We start from the raw sequence: 26,334 nt of genomic DNA, 5'->3' as shown, positions 1-26,334 counted from the left end.
AATGGGGGGATAGAAATGAGCCAAAAAAATAAATAAGGGTAATATTTTAGGGCCTTGGATGTGGGAGGTAACATTTTAGTTTCACAGCTGGGAGTCAGGAGGATATTAAAGCTGCCAGGGGCTGGATCGGTTGTTTGGTTCAGAAAGCTAATTCTTTAGCAATACAAAGATTAACTGAGGTCTCTGGCCTCCATTCAGGAAATCGTTGCAGAGTATATAACACTATATGGCAGTGAAGAAAACTCAAGTTTGAAAATGTTTTAAGAAATGTATTTACAAGCACAGCTGGGTGGCTCAGTCAGTTAAGCGGCCGACTTTTGATTTTGACTCAGGTCATGATCTCAAGGTATAGGATCAAGCTCTGCATCAGGCCCCATGCTCAGCACAGAGTCAGCTTGTCTCCCTCCCTCTGCTCCTACTGCTGCTCATTCTCCCTCTCAAATAAATAAATAAAATATTTTTTAAATGTTCTTACAAGAGCTTTGTTATCAGACAGGTGGGGGCAGAGAACCATTGAAAATGATTCTAATTCTAGCTTGGTTGACTAAGAAGTGAAGAAACAGAGCAATAAACGAAGTATTTTAAGGAAAAACAGTAAGTTCTATTTTGGACACATTGATTAAAACTGTTGATTTCAATTTAAGATATGTACACTTTACCCACCCCCAATAACTTGCTTAATTTAAATGCTTTATGGATAGTATGTAAGATCTCCAAAACAGTACCTTACCCATAATCAACTAACATGGCTTCATTTTATTTTCTACTGTTCCTTACCAGTCTATTTGTGAGCAATTCAGAAGAATTCTAGAGTCAAAAGCCATATACTTAAAACAAAACAAAACAAAACAACAACAACAAAAAAAACTCCATAGGAAAAAATGTCCTGAAGAACAGAAAATGGCCTTCATTCTTGTGGTCTAACCTGATATATTTACAGGCTTCCTCAGGAGCTTCCTAATTGCCATTTCAGCTCTTCCCAGCTAAGCAGCCAGGGGTAATAAATCACTACAACTTCCTGTTCCTTACTGTGCTGATCCAAGCTCAGGACCGCTGAAAAGTCAGGTGGGAGGCAAAATCCAACCTACATTTGACCCAAGAGTAGGATTCTGTGGACTTCAACTTTGATAGACCCACTGTGTGAGAAGATCCGGTGTCTTTCTGCAGAAGGAGAACCTAGGGAAGGGTCCAAGTGTGGTACCATACAAATCTCTGCACAGACTTCTTTTCAGACCCCCTTCCTGTTCATGTGCTCTTCAATGTATCCGAGAACAATCTAGTAAGAAGCCGATGAGAGTGGGGTGTCTAGATAAACATTCACATGGCATCGTCCTTCCATCTAGTAATGCAACAAAAATAAGAGTATCTGTTATGTGCCAGGCACTACACCAGGCACTAGCCAAGTATTCATCCCAAAAAGATGGATCAAATACCACTTTGAAAAATCCTTAATTATTTATGGATAGAAATGCTACTGAGAAGAATAAACTAACTAGCAGGGATTATGCATTTACCATGTTCTAGACACTGCTCTATATACTTAACCTGTCTCATCTCATTGAATCCTCTCCACAACTAGCTGAGATCAGCACCATCATTTCCCCCATTTTATAGTCAGAAACAGAAGCTCAAGGAGAAGGAACCATCTGCTTAGGTCACTCGCTCATTGGTGGCAATCTAGGGTTTCTTTCTTTTTTTTTAACTTTATTTTATTTTATTTATTTATTTGACAGACAGATCACAAGTAGGAAAAGAGGCAGACAGAGACAGAGGAGGAAGCAGGCTCCCTGCTGAGCAGAGAGCCCAATGCAGAGTTTGATCCCAGGACCCTGGGATCATGACCTGAGCTGAAGGCAGAGGCTTTAACCCACTGAGCCACCCAGGCGCCCCTGATCTGGGGTTTCAAATCTAGGTCTATGTGACTCAGGACTTCAACTCTAACCTCCACTACATGCAGGCCAGTAGGTGCGTCAATCACACAATCCATTGACCTTTGGCCACAGGAGAACCAAGAAGATTGTCCTTATCATTTGTTTAGAGAAAGGGCCTTGCTTTTCATATTTTTCTAATTCACTACTGAAAATAATCCCTTTCTTGCATTTACCCCTCTTTTGCAGCAAGCCTATCCTTTCCTTTTTTTCTTCTTTGACCTCACTAAATCCTGAGGAGGAGGGGCAATACATTTTATTACCCCTTCTGACTCAAGGCAGTGTAATACATCTCCTTTTAGTCAGTGTATTTAGCTCTGGCAGCCTCAGTAATGTAAAGGGAAATCGGGGAGCTTGTGTTTGGACATACTTCTGCTACTCTGAGGAACACTTTCATCTCAATAGTCTGCAGATAACTGTGCAAGACCTTGAGACGGTCATTCAGGAATTGTAGGCTGCTGATTCCTGTGCGCTCTGGAAGACATAAAAGCAGTTACAAATTGCTTAACAGATGATGCATAATATTGGAGATGAAGAATCTGGCTGTGAACACTTACACCAGGGAAATCCTGTGTGTTATTTTTTTTTTCCCAGTATAACACCTTATGCTAAGGATTTCTAACTGGCATAGAGTTTAATACCATTGAATAATGATCCATTATAAAAGGAAAACTGACATTTCAGAAGTTTCATCACAGAAAGGATGAACATGGACTTTGGTGCTTAATAGACCTGTGTTCTGAGTTCCAAAAGCCATGTTCCCTTAGGAAAGTTAGTTACTTCACATGGTTGAACTTCAATTGGTTCACTCACCAGAAAGAATGCTACCCTGTATTTCGTGGCATGGGAAGATCTGAAATCCATAAATGAGGACTTCTAATTAAAAACAACATTTATTGAGTACTTACTGTCAGGTTCTGTTGTAGGCACTGCACATATAGTAAGTCCTTAAATCTCACAATAGTCCTTTGAATTAGAGTTTGTTTGTTTGTTTTAAAATATCATTCACATTTTACTGGTAAGGATACAAAGTTCCACAGAAGTTAAGAGTATTCCCTGATCATACAGCTAGTAAGTGAGAAGCCAAGATTTGAACTCAGCAGTCTAATTGCAGTCATAACCACAGCAGTAACCCTCTCCAAAAGTTTTGGGAACCTAACATCTTATAGGAATACAGACTTAGGTTCCAATCCATTCTCCTTTCTTGATATAGCTTAATTTTAAGAATAGGAAACTCTCTCAAAGACCCCAGGAAAAACTGCTCCAATTTATTTCTGCAACCTGTTTAATTTTAAGTTTTACCCACACACAATTGAAGTTTTGTTTTTTTTTTTTAGGTTTCTAATTTTAATTCCAATTAATTAACATACAAGGTTACATTAGTTTCCAGTGTACAATACGGGGATTCAACACTTCTGTACATCACCCAGTGCTCATCATGACAAGCGCCCTCCTCACTCCCCATCACCTGTTTCACCCATCCCCACCCCCACACACACCCTCTGTTTATTGGTTTGTCTCCCTCTCTCCTTTTCCCCCTTGGCTCTTTTGTTTTGTTCCTTAAATTCCACATATGCGTGAAATCATATGGTATTTGTCTTTTTCTGACTGACTTATTTTGCTTAACATTATGTTCTCTAGCTCCAATCCATGTTGTTGCAGATAGCCAGACTTTATTTTTTAATGACTGAATAACATTCCATTGTATATATATCACACATCTTTATCCACTGATCAATCGATGGACACTTGGAGAAGTATTCTTAATTTATCATAGAAACACATTCCTTCAGAAAGTTTTCCCATCTAACTCTGTACCATTCTCACCTATAAGCAACATCAATGGTTCATTTCTCTACCTTTAACTCATTCTGGATAAATTTTGAATGAAGTGTTTTATATTATTATACATTCTCTACATGTTTGTGTGGTTTTTCTCCATAAGCTTAAAACTATAAGATTCTTGTATTGTAACTTCTCACAAAAGTAGTCATATGTCTCTATGGTTCACCATCTGCAGCCGAATGCTTTCAAATATTCAAGGACTCAGACTACCTTAAAAAAAAAATGCATTATCTGCAAAGGGTCTTTAAATATAATTAACAGTGTTATATTAACTTCAGGTGTACAATATAATGATTCAACAATTCTATACATTTCAGTGCTCATCACAATAAATATATTCTTAATCCCCTTGATCTATTGTACCCATCCCCCTACTCATTTTCCCTCTGGCAACCAGTAATTTGTTCACTGTGTTTCAGTATCTTTGTCTTTTTCTTTATTCATTTGTTTCTAAAATTCCATATCTGAATGATACATCATGTGACACAAGGGACACGAATATCACATCATGGTATTGGTCTCTCTGTGATTGACTTATCTCACTTAGCAATATCCTCTCTACGTCCATCCATGCTGTAAATGGCAAGATGCCATTCTTTTTTTATGGCTGAGTAATAGTACATCACAGAGACACAGCCCACATCTTTATCCGTTCATCTGTGGATGGGCATTTGGCTTGCCTCTGTGTCTTGTCTATTGTAAATACCGCTGCAATTACATAGGGATGCATATATCTTTTTGAATTAGTGTTTTCATTTTCTTGGGGTAAATACCCAGCAGTGGAATTACTAGATCATATTGTAATTCTATTTTTTTGTGTTGTTATTTACCGTTTTCCACAGTAGCTACACCAATTTGCATCTCTACCAATTTGCATTTGTGTACAAAAATTTCTTTTTCTCCACATCTTAATCAACACTGGTTATTCAGGTAACAGTTTTATACTGTTCCTTTCAGTTTCAGTAGTTCAAAATGCTATCCCTTCTATTGCACATATTCTTTCTCCTAATTGAAAGATTTGGGGGAGTCTTGTGACACTTGCATGATTTCTTTTTTTTTTTTTTTTTTTTTTTTTGCCAAGAATTAATTTTCATTTCAAAGCAATGGAAATAAGGATTACCTCAGGCTTTTAATTTGTCCCTTTGCAGAATTTATTGAACAATTGTTATTATTTTTCTGAGGTAGATTTCATGGAAATCTACAAAGTATTTTAAGGTACAGTGTTGGTAAACATGATTTTACACGATTTCACATTTGAAAAAGTACTTTTTAAAAAATTAGCATTGAGGGACGCCTGGGTGGCTCAGTTGGTTGGACGACTGCCTTCGGCTCAGGTCATGGTCCCGGAGTCCCGGGATCGAGTCCCGCATCGGGCTCCCAGCTCCATGGGGAGTCTGCTTCGCTCTCTGACCTTCTCCTCGCTCATGCTCTCTCTCACTGTCTCTCTCTCAAATAAATAAATAAAATCTTAAAAAAAAATTAGCATTGATTTCCCTTAATAAGCTATCATATAGTAATAGATAAAAACACAGATAAAACAAAATCTTAATAAAATGATAAAAGCCATCTGGTGAAATTAATCAGAAATGTATGGGTCAGGTTTTTTGTTTATGTTTCCTAGAAACGTATGAAGATCTCTTTCATAAAAATATGTTCAAAAAGATGAAAGCCAGAATGCCATTGCAAAATAAGGAGGAAAATCATCATAGTTTAAGATGCCTGGAGTTAACAATTGCATAGCATAGGTCTTAAATTCTTTTAGTAATCAGTGCTCACAAAATTCTGCAATGTACTTTACATAACTAAAAAAATCTGACATTTCAGCAGGGTCGCTCCAACCTTCAGTCTGAATACATGCAAAATGAAGCAAGTAAGATATACTTATGTGTTTGTCTGAAGAGAGTAGTTGCCATTCAAATTCATATCATACTCTCTTGCAGATATTTTGCACTGTGTGATTTAGTGACATCCAAGAGACCACTGAATTCTCTAATGATGTTCTGATTTTCTTAACAATGAACACCAATGAACTTTCCCCTAGACAAACCAGATGGAAACTAAATTGTTTCTGCAAAATGAACAATTTGTGAAATCTTTGCAAATTGAATTCCAAATATACTTAGAGATGATCTTGACTTCCTCTGTAACAACATGCAATGCATTTAAGGCCTACATGAGAAATACACTAATTAGCTGTGCAACCTTTAAGCAGAGGTGAATGAGAACAGAAGATCACCACTGAAGAGATAGAAGTCAAAAACCCTGGGCGGGGCGGGGGAAGTAATATGCAGATGAGACAGCTTCACTAAGAAACTACAAGATTAAGAAAGATGTCGTCAGGGATGTTCATTTATTGTCTCTGAGTTGTTCATGTTAATCTGTTTTCTGAAGGAAGTCACTGAAGTTAAGTACACTTCACATTGCTTCAAGTCAGTTAGCTACAGTCAAGATGAAGAAGTTCAAATTCGTAGTCTATATGTCTATACACACTGTTCCACAGAATCTCATCTGTATCCAAAAACTGAAGGGACTATGCATGAGAAAGATTTTTTCTATTACCCACAACCTAATGACAGTTTTCACAGTGACCTTAAGAAACTACCAAGTAAAGGCACCTGAGTGGTTCAGTTGTTAAGTGGCTGCCTTCGGCTCAGGTCATGATCCCAGGGTCCTGGAATCGAGCCCCGCATTGGGTGCCCTGCTCAGCGGGGAGTCTGCTTCTCCCTCTCCTTCTGCTTGCTGCTCCGCATACTTGTACTCTCTATCTCTCTGTCAAATAAATAAATAAAATCTTTAAAAAAAAAGAAGAAATAAAGAAAGAAAGAAAGAAAGAAAGAAAGAAAGAAAGAAAGAAAGAAAATGAAAAAGAAAGAAACTACCCAGTAGATACGACATGTTTGTGAGCACAAAAACTTCATCTCGAGTAAAGCGTTTCTTACAATTCCCATGGCATTCCATCTATAGAGGGTTATTACTTCCCTGGAAAAAACTAAAATGGCCATAGTCATAATTGACTTTTATACCTACTTAGACCTACTATACTTTTAGACTTTTATATACTTTTTAATACTTTTTTTATACTTTTTTATACTTTTATACCTACTTAGAAACTCAAATATTCCACCTCAGCTATTACGTCATCAAGAAAAGGAGGGTTCTTCTGCATCTTTACGAGATCCAGCTCCTCAATGTCTAAAAAAAAGTTAATAATGAAGCAAAGAAGTAGGGGAAACTTTCAAAATGTTATTCTACTGTTATTAAACTAGCAAGAAAAAAAAGTTAATACCTTTCATTTCATGAAGCTCTTTTATATCTTTAATCTCATTATATTCTCACCATTCAAAGGTAATTGTGTTATTATATATAAATCTAGTTACAATTTCTCTTCAAACATCAAACTAGAGAAATTCCTGATGTTACTCATGTACCATTCTTAAAGCCTACACAGTCCTCCCAAATTACAATTGTTTTCTCTTTGCCTTTTCTACATTTTTGCTCTGCCAAGTTATTTTCCCAAGGATCTTTATCCATTGTCTTCGGCATACCTACTCTCCTAGAAAGCTTGACCCCCAAAATCATACATCCACTTTTTGCTTTTAATAAGAAATCCAAATGATTCTTTTTTTTTTTTTTTAAGATTTTTATTTATTTATTTGACAGATGGAGATTGCAAGTAGGCAGAGGAGATAGGCAAAGAAAGAAGGAAGCAGGCTCCCCGCCAAGCAGAGAGCCTGATGCGGGGCTCAATCCCAGGACCCTGGGACCACGACCTGAGCCGAAGGCAGAGGCTTTAACCCACCGAGCCACCCTGGTGCCCCAAATCCAAATGATTCTTAACTCAAGAAAATTTATCAGCCAGGTGCTAGACATAGCCTCCTACCCCTCCCAACCCCACCCTCAATCACTAGGGTATATAACAGAGCCTTTTATTTTTCCCCTCTCAGCCTTAACCAACTAATTTCAAACTTTTCCTACTATAGCACAAAAACTAAGAATTGCTATTTTTCTCTGTCCTACCATAAGATAAATTCTCTTGATCTGAGCTTTTATACTGACCTTTAGCCATATGGCACACACCATGTTAGACAAAACTGACTAAAACACTGGACTTATTTAATGAAAGAGGCAGATAAGTAAACAGACGTGTAGAGTGTGATATTACAAGTGCTATACTGAGAGTCTGGAAATTGTCATGGAAGCACAAAGATGGGAAAAAGACCAAACTCTTACTCAGGGAAAGACTCATAAAGAGGTGACAGTCGAGAAATAAGTAGGAATCCAGTAGAAAAACAAAGGGAGAGACTTTATACGAGGCAAAGGAAGCAGCATGTTCAAAGATGAAGCACACAGTAGAACCTGGGGCGATGGGGAACATTCAAGTATAGTTCTTGTTCTCTTTCTTGCAAACCCCAATGAAATTAGTTTCAGGTAATAGTGTCTCTGATGTATAGTGTGTATCTCCTTCAATACTGCTTAGCACAATACTTTCATAATTTTCCTTTTTATGGCCATGGACTTTATTTTCTACTTTTGCATTATCTACATAGATGCTCTTTTTATTTTCAAACGTGTTCTCAAATGAGGTCATCGTTTCCACAAGTCTTCCTAAAGGGCAGTTGTGTTTCACCTGGATTCTTGCATTTCTGCCATCTTCATTTGTCCTTTCTCTTAAAGACTCTGAGAGCCAGGCACATCCATAAAGCTCGTCTTTTCCACCTTTTGTCTTTCCCACTACACATTCACAGCCACGTCTAACACATGCGTTCCCTTTCCAAGAATCCATTCCTCTGCTCTAGGTGCTGTTCTCCCCCCCCCATTAAGGAGAATCAACCTCCCCCCCCGAACCCCATAACCAATCCCTTCTGGAGTGTTAACTTCCCTCTTGCTTTATTGCAAAATTAATATATTCCTTTCAGTCAATAATAGTTTCCTCCATCTCCCTAAAAAGTACCCAACAGCAACTTTTAGGGGCCACCGACCCAGGAACACATGCCCTTCTTGCTAAACTCCTGATGCTACCTTATTCTTATCTACAACTTTTTATCTTCAGATAATTTTTTTCTCATAGGAGTTGTTGACACACATATAAAGGACCTCTCTAGCTGTTCCAACCACCAGCAGAATGCATCTCTGTTCTGGATTAAAAGCAAATTAGAAGCTACGTGCCCATGTTCGTTTCAATGGCTTTCTATTTCACACTTTCCTATGTCCCTAACCTAATGCCAAATCTCCCTGCTTCTGTTAATGGAACTTCAAAATATCATAGAATTTTTTTTTTTTTTTTTTGCACCAATGAGATTGCTGTAACCTATATCTCTTGTTTCAATCCTGAAGAAAACCAACAGTCTTAGCTTTACATTGCTCAGGGAAATCACCTCAGTGCTTTGTGCATTTCTTTCTGACACAGTCTACAGAATATATCCATCTTCTCTGTCATCTAGAGTTCAAATCAAATTCTTTATTTCTGTGGATTTGAATTACTGCAAATACCTCTCCTGGGTTCTTGCCAGTTGAACTAATAATTAAGGTCCCACCCCCGTAGTCCCTCGCCAGGCAGCAAGTCTCACCTCTTATGAAGTGAGTCCACACAAAAAAAAACTTCCAAATCCTCCTACTGCTTTTTTCACCATTCCCGAGTTGTTTGATTTTCCTTATCATCTTTTCCTTCTGCCCTCTTTCTAATAGAAGATGAAACAGATAAACATTTTTACTCTCTCCTTCAATTTTGTTCTTTCCTTTTTATTCCTTTCTCTGTTTTTTCCCGCTGCCTTGGTGCCCCAACCACAACTCATCAGCTTTCCTTCCCTGTCTTGTTTTTTCTGTAAGGCTCCCATTTGCTGTGGACAGACTCACTCCAGCTGAAGCCAGAGTTGAGAAGCTGGGTTGGCCCCTCTGACCTCCCTAATCTTGCTTTTAAGTAGCTTTTTTCCCTGCCAGCAGCTTCTCTGTGACTCGCCCGTCTATACCACAGTTCTTTTTATCACCTTCCTTTTGGTCTTCTCCTTGATTTTTGTGTTCCCCCAGGCTCACATGTAGATCTTATGTAAGCCTCAAAGATACAGCAAGTGCTGCTTATCTAGTTCAACAGCAAGAAAAGAATTTGCTTAGAGCGCCCCCTAGAGCTGCTTAGTGGCACAGCTTGGGTCTGCTCAGCATTCACCATCTCGTCTTTCACCCAGCTCTCTCAGGACGAAAAGGAAAACCTTCCTGAGCCAATGATGTTTCCTAACTGTGTGGCACTGCCATTCCCTCCAGACTTCCTCTTGGTCATCATCATCGTGGAACTAAAAAGAGAAAAGTAGTCTCTGGATAAAAACATCACCCTGGCTACTGAGCTTTCTCTGCTAAGACGTTATTACCCCACAGTATCCCCTTTCAAGTTAGTTAGCCTGCACCAGTAAATATAACTACAAGTGACAAAAGGTCAGGATGCAAAGTCTTTGCAGTTGTTGAGTATGATTAGTAAAAATTTAATGCTGCTTTATCAGTGCCTAGGTAGAAATCAGCCAAATGCCTACCTCCATCACAAGAGATAACACTCTTCTCAAGGTGAAAAGTGCCCAACAATGCCTTCCAATGATTACCTGGCATTTTTTGTAGTTTGTTTTGTTGTTGTTTTGTTTTGTTTTGTTTTGTTTTAATGTATTTTTGAGGATCAGTGGCTCACCTGCCACATATTTCTTTATAATGCTTCCTTTTAAGTGCAGAGGTCATTTTACATTTTTATTTAGAAATAAGTTGCCCTTATTTCAAAAGTACTTGCTATCTACATTTCACTTTTCACTACAGAGGATTAAAATACTTATTTGAATTATGGAAACCAGTGTTAAGAGTCCGCTCGACCCCAGAGGCTCAGTCACGTTTGTATGAGAAAGTAGAATATTAAAAATCAGGCCTGACCCAGAAAATCAAGGACATGTAGTTAACACAGGGAGAAGATTAATGGGACAAGGCAACTTGGTAAAGTTTATCTTTGGATATCTTCCAAACTGTTTTCCATTTTCTCCTTTCTTCACATGTCCTCAGACAATTGATTTACCTGGATTCCCACTTATGCCCTCTTCTAAGTAAAGCCGCATCCCAAATTATAGACATACTCAGGATCTTCCCCATTTTTGCCCATTCCCACTCAGATAAATCTTCCATACCCCCAAGAAACTGTCCACTAAAATTTAATACCATGATGGATTGTCCTATCATCCACTAGGGGGCAAAACGGTATTTATCATTTTAAAAGACTCCTAGAGATTGAAAGCTTTAATAAAAGGTTTTGAATGGTGGTATTTCAGGCATCATAGCACACTACGCCATGAAGAATCTTTTGACAAGGACTCCCTTTCCATTCTGTACTCTGTTCACATTCCCCTACCTTCTACTCAAAATTCACATATAAAATTAACCATAACAAATTCCTCTACCTTCTCTATAGTGATTCTTCCTAAAACATGTTTCTATAATGGCACTTGCCATTTTATGTTGTATCTGTTTTAGGCCTATTCTTCCTGGCCAAGAATAAGTCTCTTAAGGACAAGAACAAGTTTCAGTCAGCCTTTTTTTCCCAGTACCTTGCACCATGACTGACATACTGAAAATATAAATTAGGTGTTCGGTAAACTGAATCAAGTACAAGACTAAGTGTTGCTCTTTTTTTGGCAAATCACAAAAAGTGGAATGGATTACTAATCCCACTTCTGAGTGGATTCTGACAAACAGCTAGTAGTCTCTGACAGAGTAAAGCATTCAGTAAACATATTCATTCCTTGACTCAATAAATATGTACTAACCATCTTCTATGGGCCAACCACTATGCATATAGATAAAGGGACACTATGCAAAGATGATCAAATTCATGGGAGTGAGGTACAATGCAATGACCATACAAATACATGATTGCTGTCCATGATTACAGTTACTGTAAGTGATTATAATATAGGACTATTACAATCAATAGTTCAAGGAAGGGTATTGGAGGACGACTAAGGAATATATAAGAAGAGCCTTATTTAGTCTGGCAAGTCAGGAAACACCTCTCTAAATATTGAGGTAAGGTCTGACAGATGAGAAAAAGTTAACTAAGCGTAAGGGAGAACAAAAGGACAGAACGTGTCAAACAAAAGAACAGTTTATGTGATGGTTCTGAGTATGTTGTTAATGTGACATATTTGATCCTATGAAGATGACTGATGTGGCTGGAGCACAGAGCCAGGAAAGGAGGCTGAGGAGTAAGCAGGAGCCAGACCCCATATTATAACTGATGGTAAAGATGGTGGTCTTAATCCCTAGAGAGACAGGATACCTACCTGAGGATTTCGAGATTTGTTATTTAAAAGGTGATTCTGTCCACTATAGTTCAGGAGTAAATTTAGGAGGACCAACTAAGACTTCTAGAATAATCTAGATGACCAAATGGATTAGAGTGGTGAATATTCTAATACAGAATGTGAGATATATTGGGTAAGGATGAAAACAAGTGAGCCCACTTCTGAAATTTCTAACAGATAAAACACAACAAGTAGTTGTGATCAATGGTAAGGCCCAGTTTTCTGGCTTGCGCAACTAGTTGGAGGCTCATAGCAATTACTGAAATAGAGTGAAACAGGTTCGTGAAACTAGATCATGAATTCAGTTTTTGGAATTTGAGTCAAAGAAGTGTGTGAAATATCCTAGTGTGGAAATGACAAGAAGGCAGTTGGAGAGAGTCTGGAGCTCAAAGTAAAGAGAAGACACACACTTGGCACGTGGCAATCACTTTTACATTGTTATTAAAGCTGTAGACAGGGAGAGTACATGCATATTCCATTTATTGCATTCACTGGGCTTTTTACAAATAGAAGGTTTGTGAAGCAAATCTATCACTACCATTTTTCCAACAGTATTTGCTTACAAATCTCTGCCTCTGTCACATTTTGATAATTCTTGCAATATTTCAAACTTTTTCATTATATTTGTGATGAGTGATCTATGATGAGTGATTACAAGTTATAAGCACTCATCTGATGGACAGCATTTTGGGGGGAAGAATTAAGGTATGTACATATTTTAGACACAATGCTATTGCACACTTAAAAGACTGCAGTATAGTATAAACTTCTATATGCACTGGAAACCAAAAAATTCATTTGACTCACATGATTGTGTATTTGCATTATCATGGCAGTCTGCAACCAAACTTGGTATGCCTTCCAGGTATACCTCTACTAGTTTATGAAAAAAAAAGGGGGGGAGGGTTAGGATTAAGGCTTAAGAAAGACCAAAATCAAGACTGAGTGGTCAGAGAGGCAGGTAAATCAAGAAAGCATTGTATTGCAGAATCCAAAGAGGAGAGGGATGTCAAATTCTGCTGAGACTTCAAGGTAAAAAAATATTTACAGCTACGATGAATGTTATCTGAAACCCTAGCAGCAGCCATTTCAAGAAAATGGAGAGCAAAACCAGTGGAACATGAATAAATAGGGACAGTGATTATCACTAATTCACTCAAGAAGTCTGGCTCGGGAAAGGAACAGAGGAATGAGGCATTATCTAGAGAAGAAGGTGGTTGAATTGGGATTTTTGTTAAAATATAGTAGTATTTGCTGTTTGATGAGCCAGATACTCATAACTTTATTATGTTTATTTTGCCCATTGATTATTGTATGCTTTACTATGTCCTGGTACCTGTGTAGGAGATGTCCCATAAGTATCTGTTGAATGAACAGTACCTGTAGATAAATGCCCACATCTCAGTCTACTGCTCTTTTCCCTCTTCTGTAACGTACTCTGCTGTTACTTATTTTTAATAGGCATTTTGATTTTCTACTTTCATCATTCTTATTTTGATCTGGTCAAAATACCTGTTTCTGTTGTATCTAATAGGACTACAAGTGTAAAGTACATCTCCAATTGACAATAAATATATTAAGAAGAAATTTTGAAGATCTAAATCATAAAGCAGATATATTTAATTGTATGAATTTTACATTTGTAGAAACTTGGTCACTTGTTTTAGGCGTTTTGTAACATTTGTAACTTGGTTTAAGCGGTTACAGGACTTTGCAGGTACATCCTTGTATCTAGAAGCTTTTTGCCTTCTTCTTCACGTGGTTCACACAGATTTTTCCTGTTGACCTTCATATCTCAGCTCAGGCACTTGCTACCCCAGGACATTTACTTATCACACCCCATACATACATACTGGCTCTGATTGAAATGGGAGAGCTAGATGACTTGTTTTAAAGCTAGATTTGCATGGCAAGCCCATAAGTTTTACAAAGAATGTGCATTTGGGTGGCCAGAGAAATTGATGATGATTATTGGGGATAAAAATCTCCAATTAAAGTATCCTCCCCCCCTTAGTTCTGTCACTAGACCCTAGGAAGTTCCAACCTTCTCTTTACTCCTATAGCATTGGTGGCATCTCTATGGTATGATTGCTTGATTTTTTTCCATCTAAATCTGTCACTCTACTTCTTTCAGAACTTTTAAGGTCCTCTTATTCATCTAAGTATTTGGAGTCTGGACTAGTAGTCTTATCGTAGAACCCATTTCTTTTAAATAAGAAATTAATAATTAAATTAATCCAGAGTTAATAGGTCATATAGTATCCCCTCATAAAGTAAGTATTCAAAGATATAACATACTGTCTCATTCACCTGAACAATTTACTGTGTATTTGTACACTAGGCCAGGTTCAGTCTTTTTAGCCTTAATACATCCACACCACCATTTCATACTGTGACCATCTGGACCATTAGATATAAGTACTGATTTGGCAGATAATTCAGTGGTATGAGTATAGTTGTGAGAACAAAATGAATTTGAAAGCTACTACCACCCAAAGGATGTATTTAAAGCTACTCTTATTAAGATGAGAAACTTGACATTATCCTTTTTATAACTGGAAATGTCCTAGTATTTTTATAAATGAAGAATATGCAAATCATCTGAATTTTCATTTTGAGATTTTGGGGCTGCCATTTTTTAATTTGTCAACCTTTAAATAGACTCCCAACCTCAGAGAAAAACCCTCTACCCAGAGAAACTATCACCAATTTGACACATGGAAAAATCTTAGGATTAACATAAATAGAATATGTCCTTGTAAAATGTCACAGCATTAAGTGAACTCAGTTACCTTTTTAAAACTCATTCAAGAGTACAGCATTTCCAACAAGCTTGTGAACTTAGCTCCATTTGCAAGGTCACAAAAGATGAACCCCTCTTTTCACATATAAAATGATGGATGGTGCTATAGAAGCCATCAAATAAATATTCATTTTAAGTCAAGCTTTTTATTTATCCATTGGAGATGACCTCTGTTCTAAAATATATATGTAATGCTTCTCAAAAAGGAAAGGCATTGCTGTGGTTGTCTATTAAATCATTAATTTTTGTCTACTCTATTCAGTGGCTGCTTTAAAAAATAACAGAATTATCAAGCTGCTCAGAACAAAGGTTCTTTCTGATTGTCAGCTCCATATTCTAAAAGTGCGGGTTAATTTCTCTGAATTTCACAGCTGGAACCTTCTTCACTAACTGGCAGTTTCTACCTAGTGATCAAGGCAATTGACTAAAATAAATTATACATAAACCTGAAATTCCTAATAGTAATAAGGCCCCTTCATGAGATAATCACACCAGCAGAAGTACTCATCTGTTGGCTGCAACTCTATAAGGTTTTGAAATTATCTTATAAAAAACACATTTCCAGAAATGTTTTCATTTCTAGTTCTGTGAAAGGGCTAACATGGCTACATCTATGGCACTAGGCACAAAGAAGGAGCTCCAAATATATTCATTAACTGACTCATTGATTAAACTGGATATACTGTTCATAAAGCACTAGAGTCCATGCTGTTTATAAAGCAAACAGTTGGCGAGGTACTGACTTCAAAAAACAATCAACAGTTATTTATACTGCTAGTATTAAGAAAGCACATAATAATGGTTTATGAAGTACAATCTCTGCTCCCCTGGAATTTAGGATGAGGGAAACTCATATATGAAATAAATAGGGGGAAAAATATCATCGCTAGGCACTATGCTGATGGCTATAAAGCAATCGTTAGCAGAAACCGACATTGGCTAGAATAGTAAGGGGGTACTTTGTTAACAATATAAACTTGGACTAAGGCTTAAAGGTCGGAGTAATTTTATTAGGCAGAAAGGACTAAAGACATTGCAGATGGATTTCCTGATTATGCAAAAATTTGGTGATGAAAAGGAATAGAACTCATGGAAATGTAGTAATAAATGCTTTGATGAACTACCTCCCACACACACACCAATCTTGCACCATCTGACTGCCTAGAGCATTGATGGCTGATGGCTCATAACTGGGGCCCTTCTTCTTAGCAGCACCCTCAGCAGAAGAGACTGCTGGTAAGATGTGAGGACAACCCACACCCAATGACTGGTAGATTCAGGAGCATAAAAATTTCATCTCTTTTAAGAATTCAGAACCTCTCTGATGAGCTCTAGAGCTCTAGAGCTCCCCATAAGATTGGCTGAGGCCTCTAGTAAGACTACATCACAGCCCAACTTTTCCAACTATACAGTCCTGCTCCCTGCACTCTCCCACAGGTGCTGATCTAAAGAACACTCCACTCCCACTTACAAATCTGAGTCTGCTTCCCTGGAGAACTTGACCTGTAGCAATAGAGTATAACGTGGGGACCAATCTGACTGTATTTGATAGAAAGCAATTTACATGTATTCATTCAAGGGGCATATATGGACTTTGACTCTGTGCCAGCCACTATTCTAGGGCTTAGAACATAGAGAATGAGAAAAATATTTCTCTTCTCTTGTACACCTGATATTCTGGTGGGGAAAACCTAAACAAACATAATGGAACTTTAAGTGATATGTGCTAGAATGAGAAAGAAGCAGAACAAAGGGACAGGTAGTGTGTATGCTTAGGAGCAGTTGGGGCTTTAGATAGGATGGCTATGTAAAAACTCTGAAGAAGTGATGTATGAACAGAAAGCTAAATAAACTAATGGGACAATCCATGATAGCATCTCAGGGAAGAATACTGTAGACAGAAGGAACAGCCAAGGCAAATGTCCTGAGGTAGAAGTGTGCCTGGCATGTCTTGAGGAGAGAAAAATCAGGAGCACAGTAGGAGGTAGGGAATCAGACATTAGGCCTTTTTGTGTAAGGAATTCAAATCATTCTAAGCCAAATGAGAAGACAAGGAAGGGCTGTAACTAGGATGGCCTCATGATCAGATTTCCATTTTAAAAGATCCTTCTGCCTGGAAGGTGAGAAGGAATCTAGAAAGGAGCAAGACTGGAAGCAGACAGGTTATTAGGAGGCTACTGTAGAGGTCTAAGTTAGCAATAAGAACTTGGGCTTAAGGTCATGAATCATAACAGTTTGCCTGGGGCTGAAGTTTCTCAGGGTATGTACAGAACATTTAGGGCTAAAACCAATAGTCTTCTGCAAATCAAGAAGGTTGGTCTCCCTATCTGTACCAGAGGGAAGGCCTTTAAGTAGAGAGTTGAGGTCAGATTCAAAATATATTCTGAAGGCTGAGCAGATAGTAAAGTAGAAGAAGAAGGTTTAAATAGTTAAGGCAGAGACAAAGTATAGAGCTTCTTCAAAGTCAGGAAAGTGGGTTTGGACTTTGAAGGATTAGCCTGGCATTAGTATATAGTCTATACCGGACTTTGGAAAGACTATGACTCATGAGATCTTTCATCAGACTGCTGCAAAAAAAAGATGACAGAAATGTTCAGAGCGGGATCTCAAACACCATGGAGGCAGAAGGGATGGCAGTGATGACAGTGAGAGCGACAGTGGCAAATATCCCAGCAGAGATGGAGGTCATATTGAAGGTAGAAGAGAGGAGGGTAGAGGTCATGTTGATAAGGATAGGGAAAAATTAAGTAAAATTTAAAAATCCATTTGAGAGACATTGACAAAGAAGGAAATGTCAAGATTTGTGGGCTGAAGGACTCAAGGAAAACAGAAGAAACACTAGTCCCTGGAAACAGATTACTTAGTGACACTAACCAAAAGGGATGTTGGAAAGAACAGGTCAGGGGGAAATCTGGTGAAGAACAACCATTTAGTTAGACGGCACGACTGTAAAGTGGGAGTGGAATATCAAAGTAGGTTGTCAGTTGCAGTATCAGTGTATCTTTCCAGATGGCGATCTGATAGTAAAGAAAACTCACTATTTTGAGTCAAAGGACCTTGCTGAGGTCCACAATGAGATGGCTATGCAACCTCTGGGTCTTAAACTCTTCATGTCTAAAAGGGGCAAAACTGCTTCACAGGGCTGTTGTAGAAAAGACAAGACGGAATTGTCAAGGAGAAGTAAGGAGCTGAGATGCAGATTGGAGGGTCATCTTTCTATGTCAGTTTTTCAGAACCACTTCTGTTCCCCATCACCATAACCCCACTAAAGAAATCTTTTTTTTTTTAAGATTTTATTTATTTATTTGACAGATAGAAATCACAAGCAGGCAGAGAGGCAGGCAGAGAGACAGGGAGAAGCAGGCTCCCCGCTGAGCAGAGAGCCCGATGCAGGGCTCCATCCCAGGACACTGGGATCATGACCTGAGCTGAAGGCAGAGGCTTTAACCTACTGAGCCACACAGGCGCCCCAAGAAATCTTTTTTTAAATGGAGAAAATCTTGGTTTCTTGAATTTTAAAGTAATACATAAAAACTCTTGGTATGTGAAAATTGTGAAAGAAGAGGTTGATGTTAAACTCTCCACAAAACTCAAACCATTCCAGTTCTTCTGTGTAAGTGACAGGAGATAGAGTAAAACCTTCATACGCTAGAACAAGACTCCAGGAACAAGAGTACATCTCCATCTAATCACAGAAGTTCAGTGCAAGGTTTCATAGAGGATAAAAAACTACTTGCTTTCCCACAACTCATAATGATAGGAGTCCCCAGTCTAAGATTCTAAAGTAACAACACTTACTTAAAACATAAGCCTCAAACCTAAGTCTTATTTCAGCTGTGGCCAAATAGACCCCATCTTCAGGACGGGTCAGCAGAAGCACCGAGTTCTGCCCGGCACGTACGTCTGAAGTACAGCCTCCCCATGATGCATATCTTGGCTCTTCTTGCTTCACATGACCTTCAGATTCCCAGCCCATCCCCAACATATGAAAAACACATTGCCATCCTATTTGGAAATATCCTACATCAATTAATCTAGAGTCAAGCCAACATGCAGCAGAAGTCCCAATTCTGAAATTTTGTTTTAGAAAATTATTAAAGCCGTTTTTTAAAGAATTAGAAAAAGCATATATTTATATATTATTGAGATAGTGACAACAAAAAAAAAAATATAACTAAAGGTTCATATGAATTAGACATTGCCTTTTCTTGAGAAGGAGTTTCTATCTGCTTAATGCTGTAAAGAACACAAATTCCAGAACAGTGACTATCTTTCCAATGGAAGAGTTTCAAACACTGTAAAGTAACTCCAGTTGATTAGAATAAAAAGACATGCTCAATTTGGCATGTCAGTTACAATTTTATAAGCATATGAAATTTTATATATTCAAGTTCCTAAGCTCAGGAGTTAAAAGTAAATCTGAAAATAAGCAGTCTTCCAAGTTTTTCTTTCTCCTAAAATACCAATTTTGATCTATCCTCCCTCCTACCACACACTCACACACACACACACACACACACACACTCCTTCTTCCTCATCCCATAGCTTTATAATTACAAGTAACTTCACCTATTTCTCCTACCTGAGACATGGTAGGTTCAATCTCTAACTCCTCCCTTCTAGAGAAGGGATAGAGATTACGCAAAATCTCAAAAAGTCCCTATATATCACAGAATTGAATGATAAAGTACTGGAAGAAAAGTAAGTTGTATTGTTTCTCCAAAAATAGGAGATGTCCTCAATTGAAGACTCTTATATAGAGAGGGGCCATTCAAAAGAACAATCATATCTAAAATGCTTAACTAGAACAGTTAGAGTAACTTGGTTCTGAAACAGACGGAGTTCCCCAGGGAAGGTACTGTGGCAAAAAGACAGAACCCTGCAGAATGAATCCTCTTCCTAGTGAATATTTTTGGACTACAATTTTGTTCATTTACATTTAATGGTTCAGATGAATCTGTCCACACTTTGTATTGATTTCTATCATCTTGATTCCCATTCTGAATTTTCACGAAGACTAAGAAAAGGAATATATTCTACTAGATTCTCCTCACGTGTAAAGTCATAGGGAGTAAGTAGACACTTTGGGTGAATTTAGCACATATAACTATTATCTAAACTAATGGAAGGGAGATAGGACATAGGTAATTCAAAACAGGGATATTTTCCAAATTTTTCACTTATTTGTTTTTTGAGAATGCATGAAAAGTGATAAATCAGCCAAGGACCAGTCTTCAAGGAGTCATGGGGGAAAATGGAGACATGTGCACAATAAAACAAAAACAGTCTTGAGTGACATAAGAGATATATGGGTAAGATGCTAGAAGGACTCAAGGAATCAAAGAACTGGGGGTTTTATAAACACATGTGGTGATGTTTTCAATAAAGCATTACTTAAGCAGAAAATCTATCTCTCTCCCTCTGCCCAACACACACATGGAATGATTACTTCTCACCTATGGATAAATCAGAAAAAGTAGATTTTTTATAAGATTTGAGAGGGGATGGGTAGAAGTATGGGGCAGTGGACAGGCAGAAGGAGGGGGGGAGAGAGTGCCAAGGAGACTCCCCACTGAGCTCGGAGCCCTGAACCAGTCTGGACCCCATGACCCTGAGATCACAACCTGAGCCAAGACCAGAGTCAAACACTTAACCCACCGCAACACCCAGACACCCCACACACTTTGCTTTGATGGACAGAATGAATAACCAGTAAAAGGAATTGTATTTCCTTAAGCAGTTAAATTACATCTTGGGCAATTACCTCCATATTGGAGACTCAGGCTGATTTAACACATACATGAAGTTGTAGATAAGACCAAATACAGTTTTAATAAGAGCATAAGAGGAAAAGGTCTTCTGTACCTTATTCTTACATTAAGCCTATCTGCAGAAGTCGGATACAACCATCACCTTTAGAATCAGAATTTACTTTGTGGGGCAGGGTGGGGGCGCGGAGGGGAGAGCATGTCCTAAGAAGTAAACCCCAATTTGCCATATACCTAATTCCCTGTCTCAGAATTCCATGTAGATACCGCGAGCCTCCTGCCCATTCTCATGCTTATGTGAACTCAAATTCTCCTCATGTTGAATACTATGGTTCTTAATTCACATCCTTAGAAAGTAAGACACTTAAAGGTATCATAACCCATAGTTCTTTCTGGGGAAAAAAAAAAAAAAGTCGAAGTTCTTTATACCATCACTTTAAACTTTGACTGAAATGTTCAGAAATGCCAAAGATACAGGGTTGGTGAATGTTCCTAGGACCTGAAATAGGATACCCCTGAAACAATGGGAGGGGGCTAGGACATGTGCTATATTGCTGTATATTTCGCTTTTCCAACCTGTTCCTTTGATTTGTACAACTATTAGAATAAGGGGGAAAAGTTGAATCTCACTTGAAAGGAGTAAAACTGAAATGGCAAAACTTCTTATATGTTGCCTTTCACCTACTAGGAATTCAGAATTTCTCATTAATAATTCAGTCCAGGGGCACCCACCAGGCTCAGATGGTACGGCACGTGACTCTTGATCTCAGGGTTGTGGGTTCAAGCCCCACATTGGGTGTAGATCCTACTTAAAAATAAAAATAAAAGAGTTAAATCTTAAAAAAAAATCTTTTAAAAAATTGAGTCAAATGCAAATACAAGTCCTTCTCCCAAAAACTAAGCATTAGACATAATCCTATTTGAAATGTAAAAAGACAGAAATTTAGGTAGGTTGATTCTACTGAAGGAGCATTAGACTCTTTTCAAATCTATTTAATAAAGTTATGAAATTTTGCCAAGATCGTTGCAGTGCTATTCAGAGTAGAGTTTCTAAAAAAGTCATCTCGGTCTCATTTCCTGAACTATTGAATTATGGATATATTTTGATGAATGATAAAGTATAGATGAGCTATTTAAAACCAAAATGGGTTAAAATCACTCTTCATACCTCAGTGAATGAAAGACCACTGGGTAAACGCCAATGAACCTAAGAGCTTTCACATTCTAATTATCCTAACCCTCCTTGTGAAGAATTTGCAATGTGTGTGTACAAACTGTATTCACCTTTATTCGAAAAGTTACTTATAGTCTCTTATTGGTTTCACAGCAAGAGAAATTGGGTGATATTTGCTTCTCCCTTCGCTATGTACCGACTGCCGGCAAGCTGACTGTTGTCATTCTGGAGGCAAAGAACCTGAAGAAGATGGACGTGGGTGGCTTATCCGGTAAGACTGTCATGTTTACTGGTTTGTTTTTTTTTTAATGCTCTTTCATCGTGGATACCACATGTATCGCACACATGCTGTGACTCCCCATTCCTTATTGATCACAGCTTCCTTCCCACGGAGAATGGAAGCGGTCTCAGAATCCATCCCAACACAGTGCTCCAGAAGCTGCTCTCAATTTATTGGAACTGGCATAAAAGATGAAATCTATTTTCCTGTTTCATACCCAGAGTAGCAATCATTAGTTCTACTGCACTGAAACCGGATTTTTTTTTTCTTCTGCTTCTCTTGCAAAAGGCAACACCTATGACCATTTTGAATCTTTTTTCTGGGTTTTTGTTTTTTGGTTTTTTTTTAATCAAAATTCATCCATGACATGAAACCAGAGTTTTAACTGAGACTTCTTTATTAGGTACATGATAACCTAACAGTTTTTAGTAATACTGTTTTATTAAAGGTGCAGCATTTCAAATATAAGTAAACAAAATCTATTTGAGGGTGACTCCTCAAGGCAATGCATTTATTTCTACAGTCTATGATGGGGGTGGAGGAGACTTTTGGATTTTAAGTTCTATATAACCCAAACTTAGTTTAAAAAAAAAAGGTATACTCTTGCTTAAAAGCAAAGTCAACTGAAGGATTTCCACAATTGAATAGGATTTTTAAATTTTCTGTTCTGCGTAATTATATTTTCAATTTTTTAGTAAAACATGAGAAATTTTCTTTATGTGCCACAAGTTCATCATGAATACACTATAGGTATCATTGTTTGTGGTTGTGGAATTAGAACCCACATTACTGGTTATTCAGTGCTTTCTATTGCAAACTTCAAAAAGTCACCCTAACGCAACCTGGTCATTTTATATTCTAAAGCATAACAGCTCAAAAATGCTAAAGGTGAGTTTCCACTTGCTAAACTACTAATTTGTCAACCAAATTCTCTTGGTATTTATTTCTCTTTATAAATAAGTTGCCTGGGGAGGCTGCACTAATTCATGTCACAGAGACCCCACTTAAAAGCTTACTGCTTTCATTGCTTAAAGAATAACAGAGCAAATTTAAAACAACAAGCAGTTTCCTCCAGAAATATTTTTTAAAAATCTAATGTGTGTAGTAGGGAAAATATATGTGTATATATATGTATATGCCATACATATATACATATATACATATACAGTGGCACTGAACATCCCTAACACCAGATATGGCTTGAAAATAGTTTCTCACTGAAAGAACCTGGTACTTACTAGAGAAACGGGAGGTTCCGGGTATGGCACAGGAAGTATACAAGCCTAGAACATCTCATCTAACCAGAAAGCAAGGAAGCTACCAAAGAATACGAGGGTCTTATCAAAAGACTGGAAAACCACTAGCCAAAGATGTGATCATTTGAGCATTGGTAATCTAATAAATGCAGGGTATTCAAACCTAAAACAAAAGATCATTTAATGTACAGATAAATTCTCAGCTTTAAGGACAGTTCACTCCCAGATACTTAGTATCCTGAGGTAGGACCTCAGGCACCTTTGACCTTTCTTTCCTTTGGTTCAGTGGTCATAACGTCTTTGTATTCTGCCGCTCATACTCCTCTCCCAACTCCCATGCCAACTATCACCTCATTACCTCTACCTAGTACTCCCCTAATCTTCCTTCCAATTCACTGTATTCCCTTTAACAGAGTTCCAGAGGCAGCTTAACCATGAAGCCAGTAAAACTCCAGGGTCCCTCATTTGTTCTGTCTTCTTCCAAAGTCCTAGAAATGCATTCCCATGATCACTGATATTTCAGCCTCAATTTGTCAGTCACTGTCTGAGTCTCTGACTTTGCCACCATCATCCATCTCTTCTTGTTCAGCAGCATCTGAGTGGCTACAGGCATTTTTGAGATTTAGTTAAGGGAAGCTGGGTCTGGCAGAATAAATTTATGTAGCTTGTAATCATTCCATGTGTAATTGGGTTATTGGTGGCTACCAGGGGAAGGAAGGGCTGCTGGGAGGACTCCTACCACCCACTGCACTGTCTCAGCACCGTGACATAAAAGGGGCAAGGCCAGAAGTCATATATGCTCTAGTACTCATTGTTTTCTAGGGTTGGTTTTTTTTTCTTGTTTATGTTCTTTTTTTCAAATATTAAACTCCATTTGCTAAAATGTCTAGATAATTGAACCAAAGTGCACCAGGGTCTAAAGTTATATTAGTTTCAGGATCCACACACCCTGGGTCTACCCCTACATTGGAATTACCTGGGATGATTTTGTTTAATTATTAAATATTAAATAAGGATATTTCAAGACTCCTAATTCCAAGGACTCCATCCCCCTGTGAAGTTAAGTCAATCATTCAGTTCCACATAACCCACTGCATTTCAGTATTTTAACCAAATTGTATTTTGTATTTTAACCAAATTTAACCAGCACACAGTTCTTCAGACTATGTAATTTGCTGCTTCCATTTGTTATTTAAATCATTTCCTTCACCTTGAATTCTTCCTTCCAACAATGCCCAGCTAAATGCTATCCATTCTTCAAGCCAAGCTTAAGTCTTATTTTTTTCCATCTGTTGAACAAATATATAGTGTTTTCCTCCTTTGTGTTAGGCATTGTTCTTAGACTAGATTTATATCAGTGGACAAAAGAGCCAAAAGACCCTGACCTTGTACACTTTACATCTTAATTTGGGGAGACAGAACCAATAAATAAGCATGCAGTGTGCCAATACATGACAAGTGTTATGGAAAAATCAAAGCAGGGAAGTAGGAGAAGAAATACTGGGGAATAGTTTTAACTGTGGTGGTCAGAGAAAGCCACAACCTGAAAGAGGTGAGGAAACAAGCCATGGGCTGTCTAGAGAAAAGAACATTTGGGTGGAGGGATTTCATAAAGTCTTTTCTGACTCATCCCGACAGGACGCATCTTTTCTTTTTTTAAATGCCAACAGCAGTTTGTTTACACCCTTCAAACATCACGCTTCTCTCACTAGACTGTGCTCTGTATTTCTATCTCCCACAATGCCCTGACTGGTAGCACTGAACATAGCTGCTGAATGAATAATGAATTATTTACAGAAGAGCTATGGCCTGGAAAAACAAGTCTTGCATTTCAAATTTGTTTAACCTACTTACCATTAAAGTAACTTTAAGAACTTGGATGGTCTATCTCAAAGTAATTTAACCTATGTCTGAGACCAAAATTATATAATGAGATCATCCCAGGTAATTCAAATGTTTAACTACATTTGCTGGAAATGGCTAGTTAATTGGGTTAATTGGAACCAAAGTGGGTTGTTTTTACTAGGGTTGGAATCCCACTCCACCACTACCAGCAATTTGACACTGGACAAATTATTTAGTTTTCTGAGCCTTAGTTGCATATCTATGAAGTGGAAGTAATAGGATTTTTTTTTTATAAATGTATTGTGAGAAATAAAGCACAGGGTCTGGCACACCTAAGTGCTCACTAAATATTCTTGTAATCATTTCTGTTACTTTATGAAATTTTGGGCTAAAAATGGAAAATGTGAAAGCAACCAATGAACAGTTTAACCAATTCTTGAGTGAATGGGAAAAAAAGAAAGGTTCATTTTATAAGACTAGCTGGTCAGTTAAGACAAAAATGAGATCAGTAGACCTATGCTTTACATAGACCAAACAGTGAATTAAGACGAGGTATTCAATAAACCAGGACATATTAGGGGAAAAAATGGAAAGAAAAAAAAAAAACCTTTACTTTTTCTTACTACTCTATTGCAAGGTTCCTCTTCTACCGTGTAAATTCAAAATACATTGCAGCAACATTTTACCTCTCTTATCTATCCATATAGCAAGTCACACAAATCCCAATCCTTCTTATAGGGACAAACTTGACTAGACCATTCACATGTCTACAGTAGACCTTTGTACTTAAAAGCTTAATATTCCAATTCTCAAGTATTTGCGAGAAACAACTAGAGTTTCTGAATCTAGCTATTTGTATTGAAACTTACAGGTTTCAAGGCTGTTCTTCAGGAATAAGTTTGTAGAGTAGAAAATGAGTTGGGTTTCTTTTTGTCCTGTATTTGGAAATGGGAATGGAAAATCAAGCCGTCTGCCTAGTAACCACTTCTTGGTATCCTCACAGCCTTTTATACATCTGTGTGCTTGGAGTAAATTTCTCTTCAAATAATTATCTTTTTGTGAAAACTGAGGAAGAATATGAACAGTGTCTTAGTCCAGTTAGGCTACTATAACA

At 37.9% G+C, this 26,334-nt stretch overlaps 1 protein-coding gene across 1 annotated transcript in view; it reads left to right on the top strand.

Annotated features, from left to right (window-relative positions):
• SYT1 (synaptotagmin 1) overlaps positions 1-26,334 on the top strand; it is a gene marked incomplete at its 3' end in the record, with an annotated part of 225,879 nt that overhangs the window by 157,192 nt on the left and 42,353 nt on the right. The window contains exon 7 of the mRNA XM_082742418.1: positions 21,993-22,110. Coding sequence (XP_082598544.1) covers positions 21,993-22,110 — 118 coding nt within the window. The remainder of the gene's footprint in view (positions 1-21,992; positions 22,111-26,334) is intronic.

Source organism: Mustela nivalis, assembly GCF_964662115.1.
Source record: "Mustela nivalis genome assembly, chromosome: 7".
Classification (NCBI taxonomy): domain Eukaryota; kingdom Metazoa; phylum Chordata; class Mammalia; order Carnivora; family Mustelidae; genus Mustela; species Mustela nivalis.
Note: the sequence above shows the minus strand (reverse complement) of the source record. Positions and strands in the feature narration are given on the sequence as shown.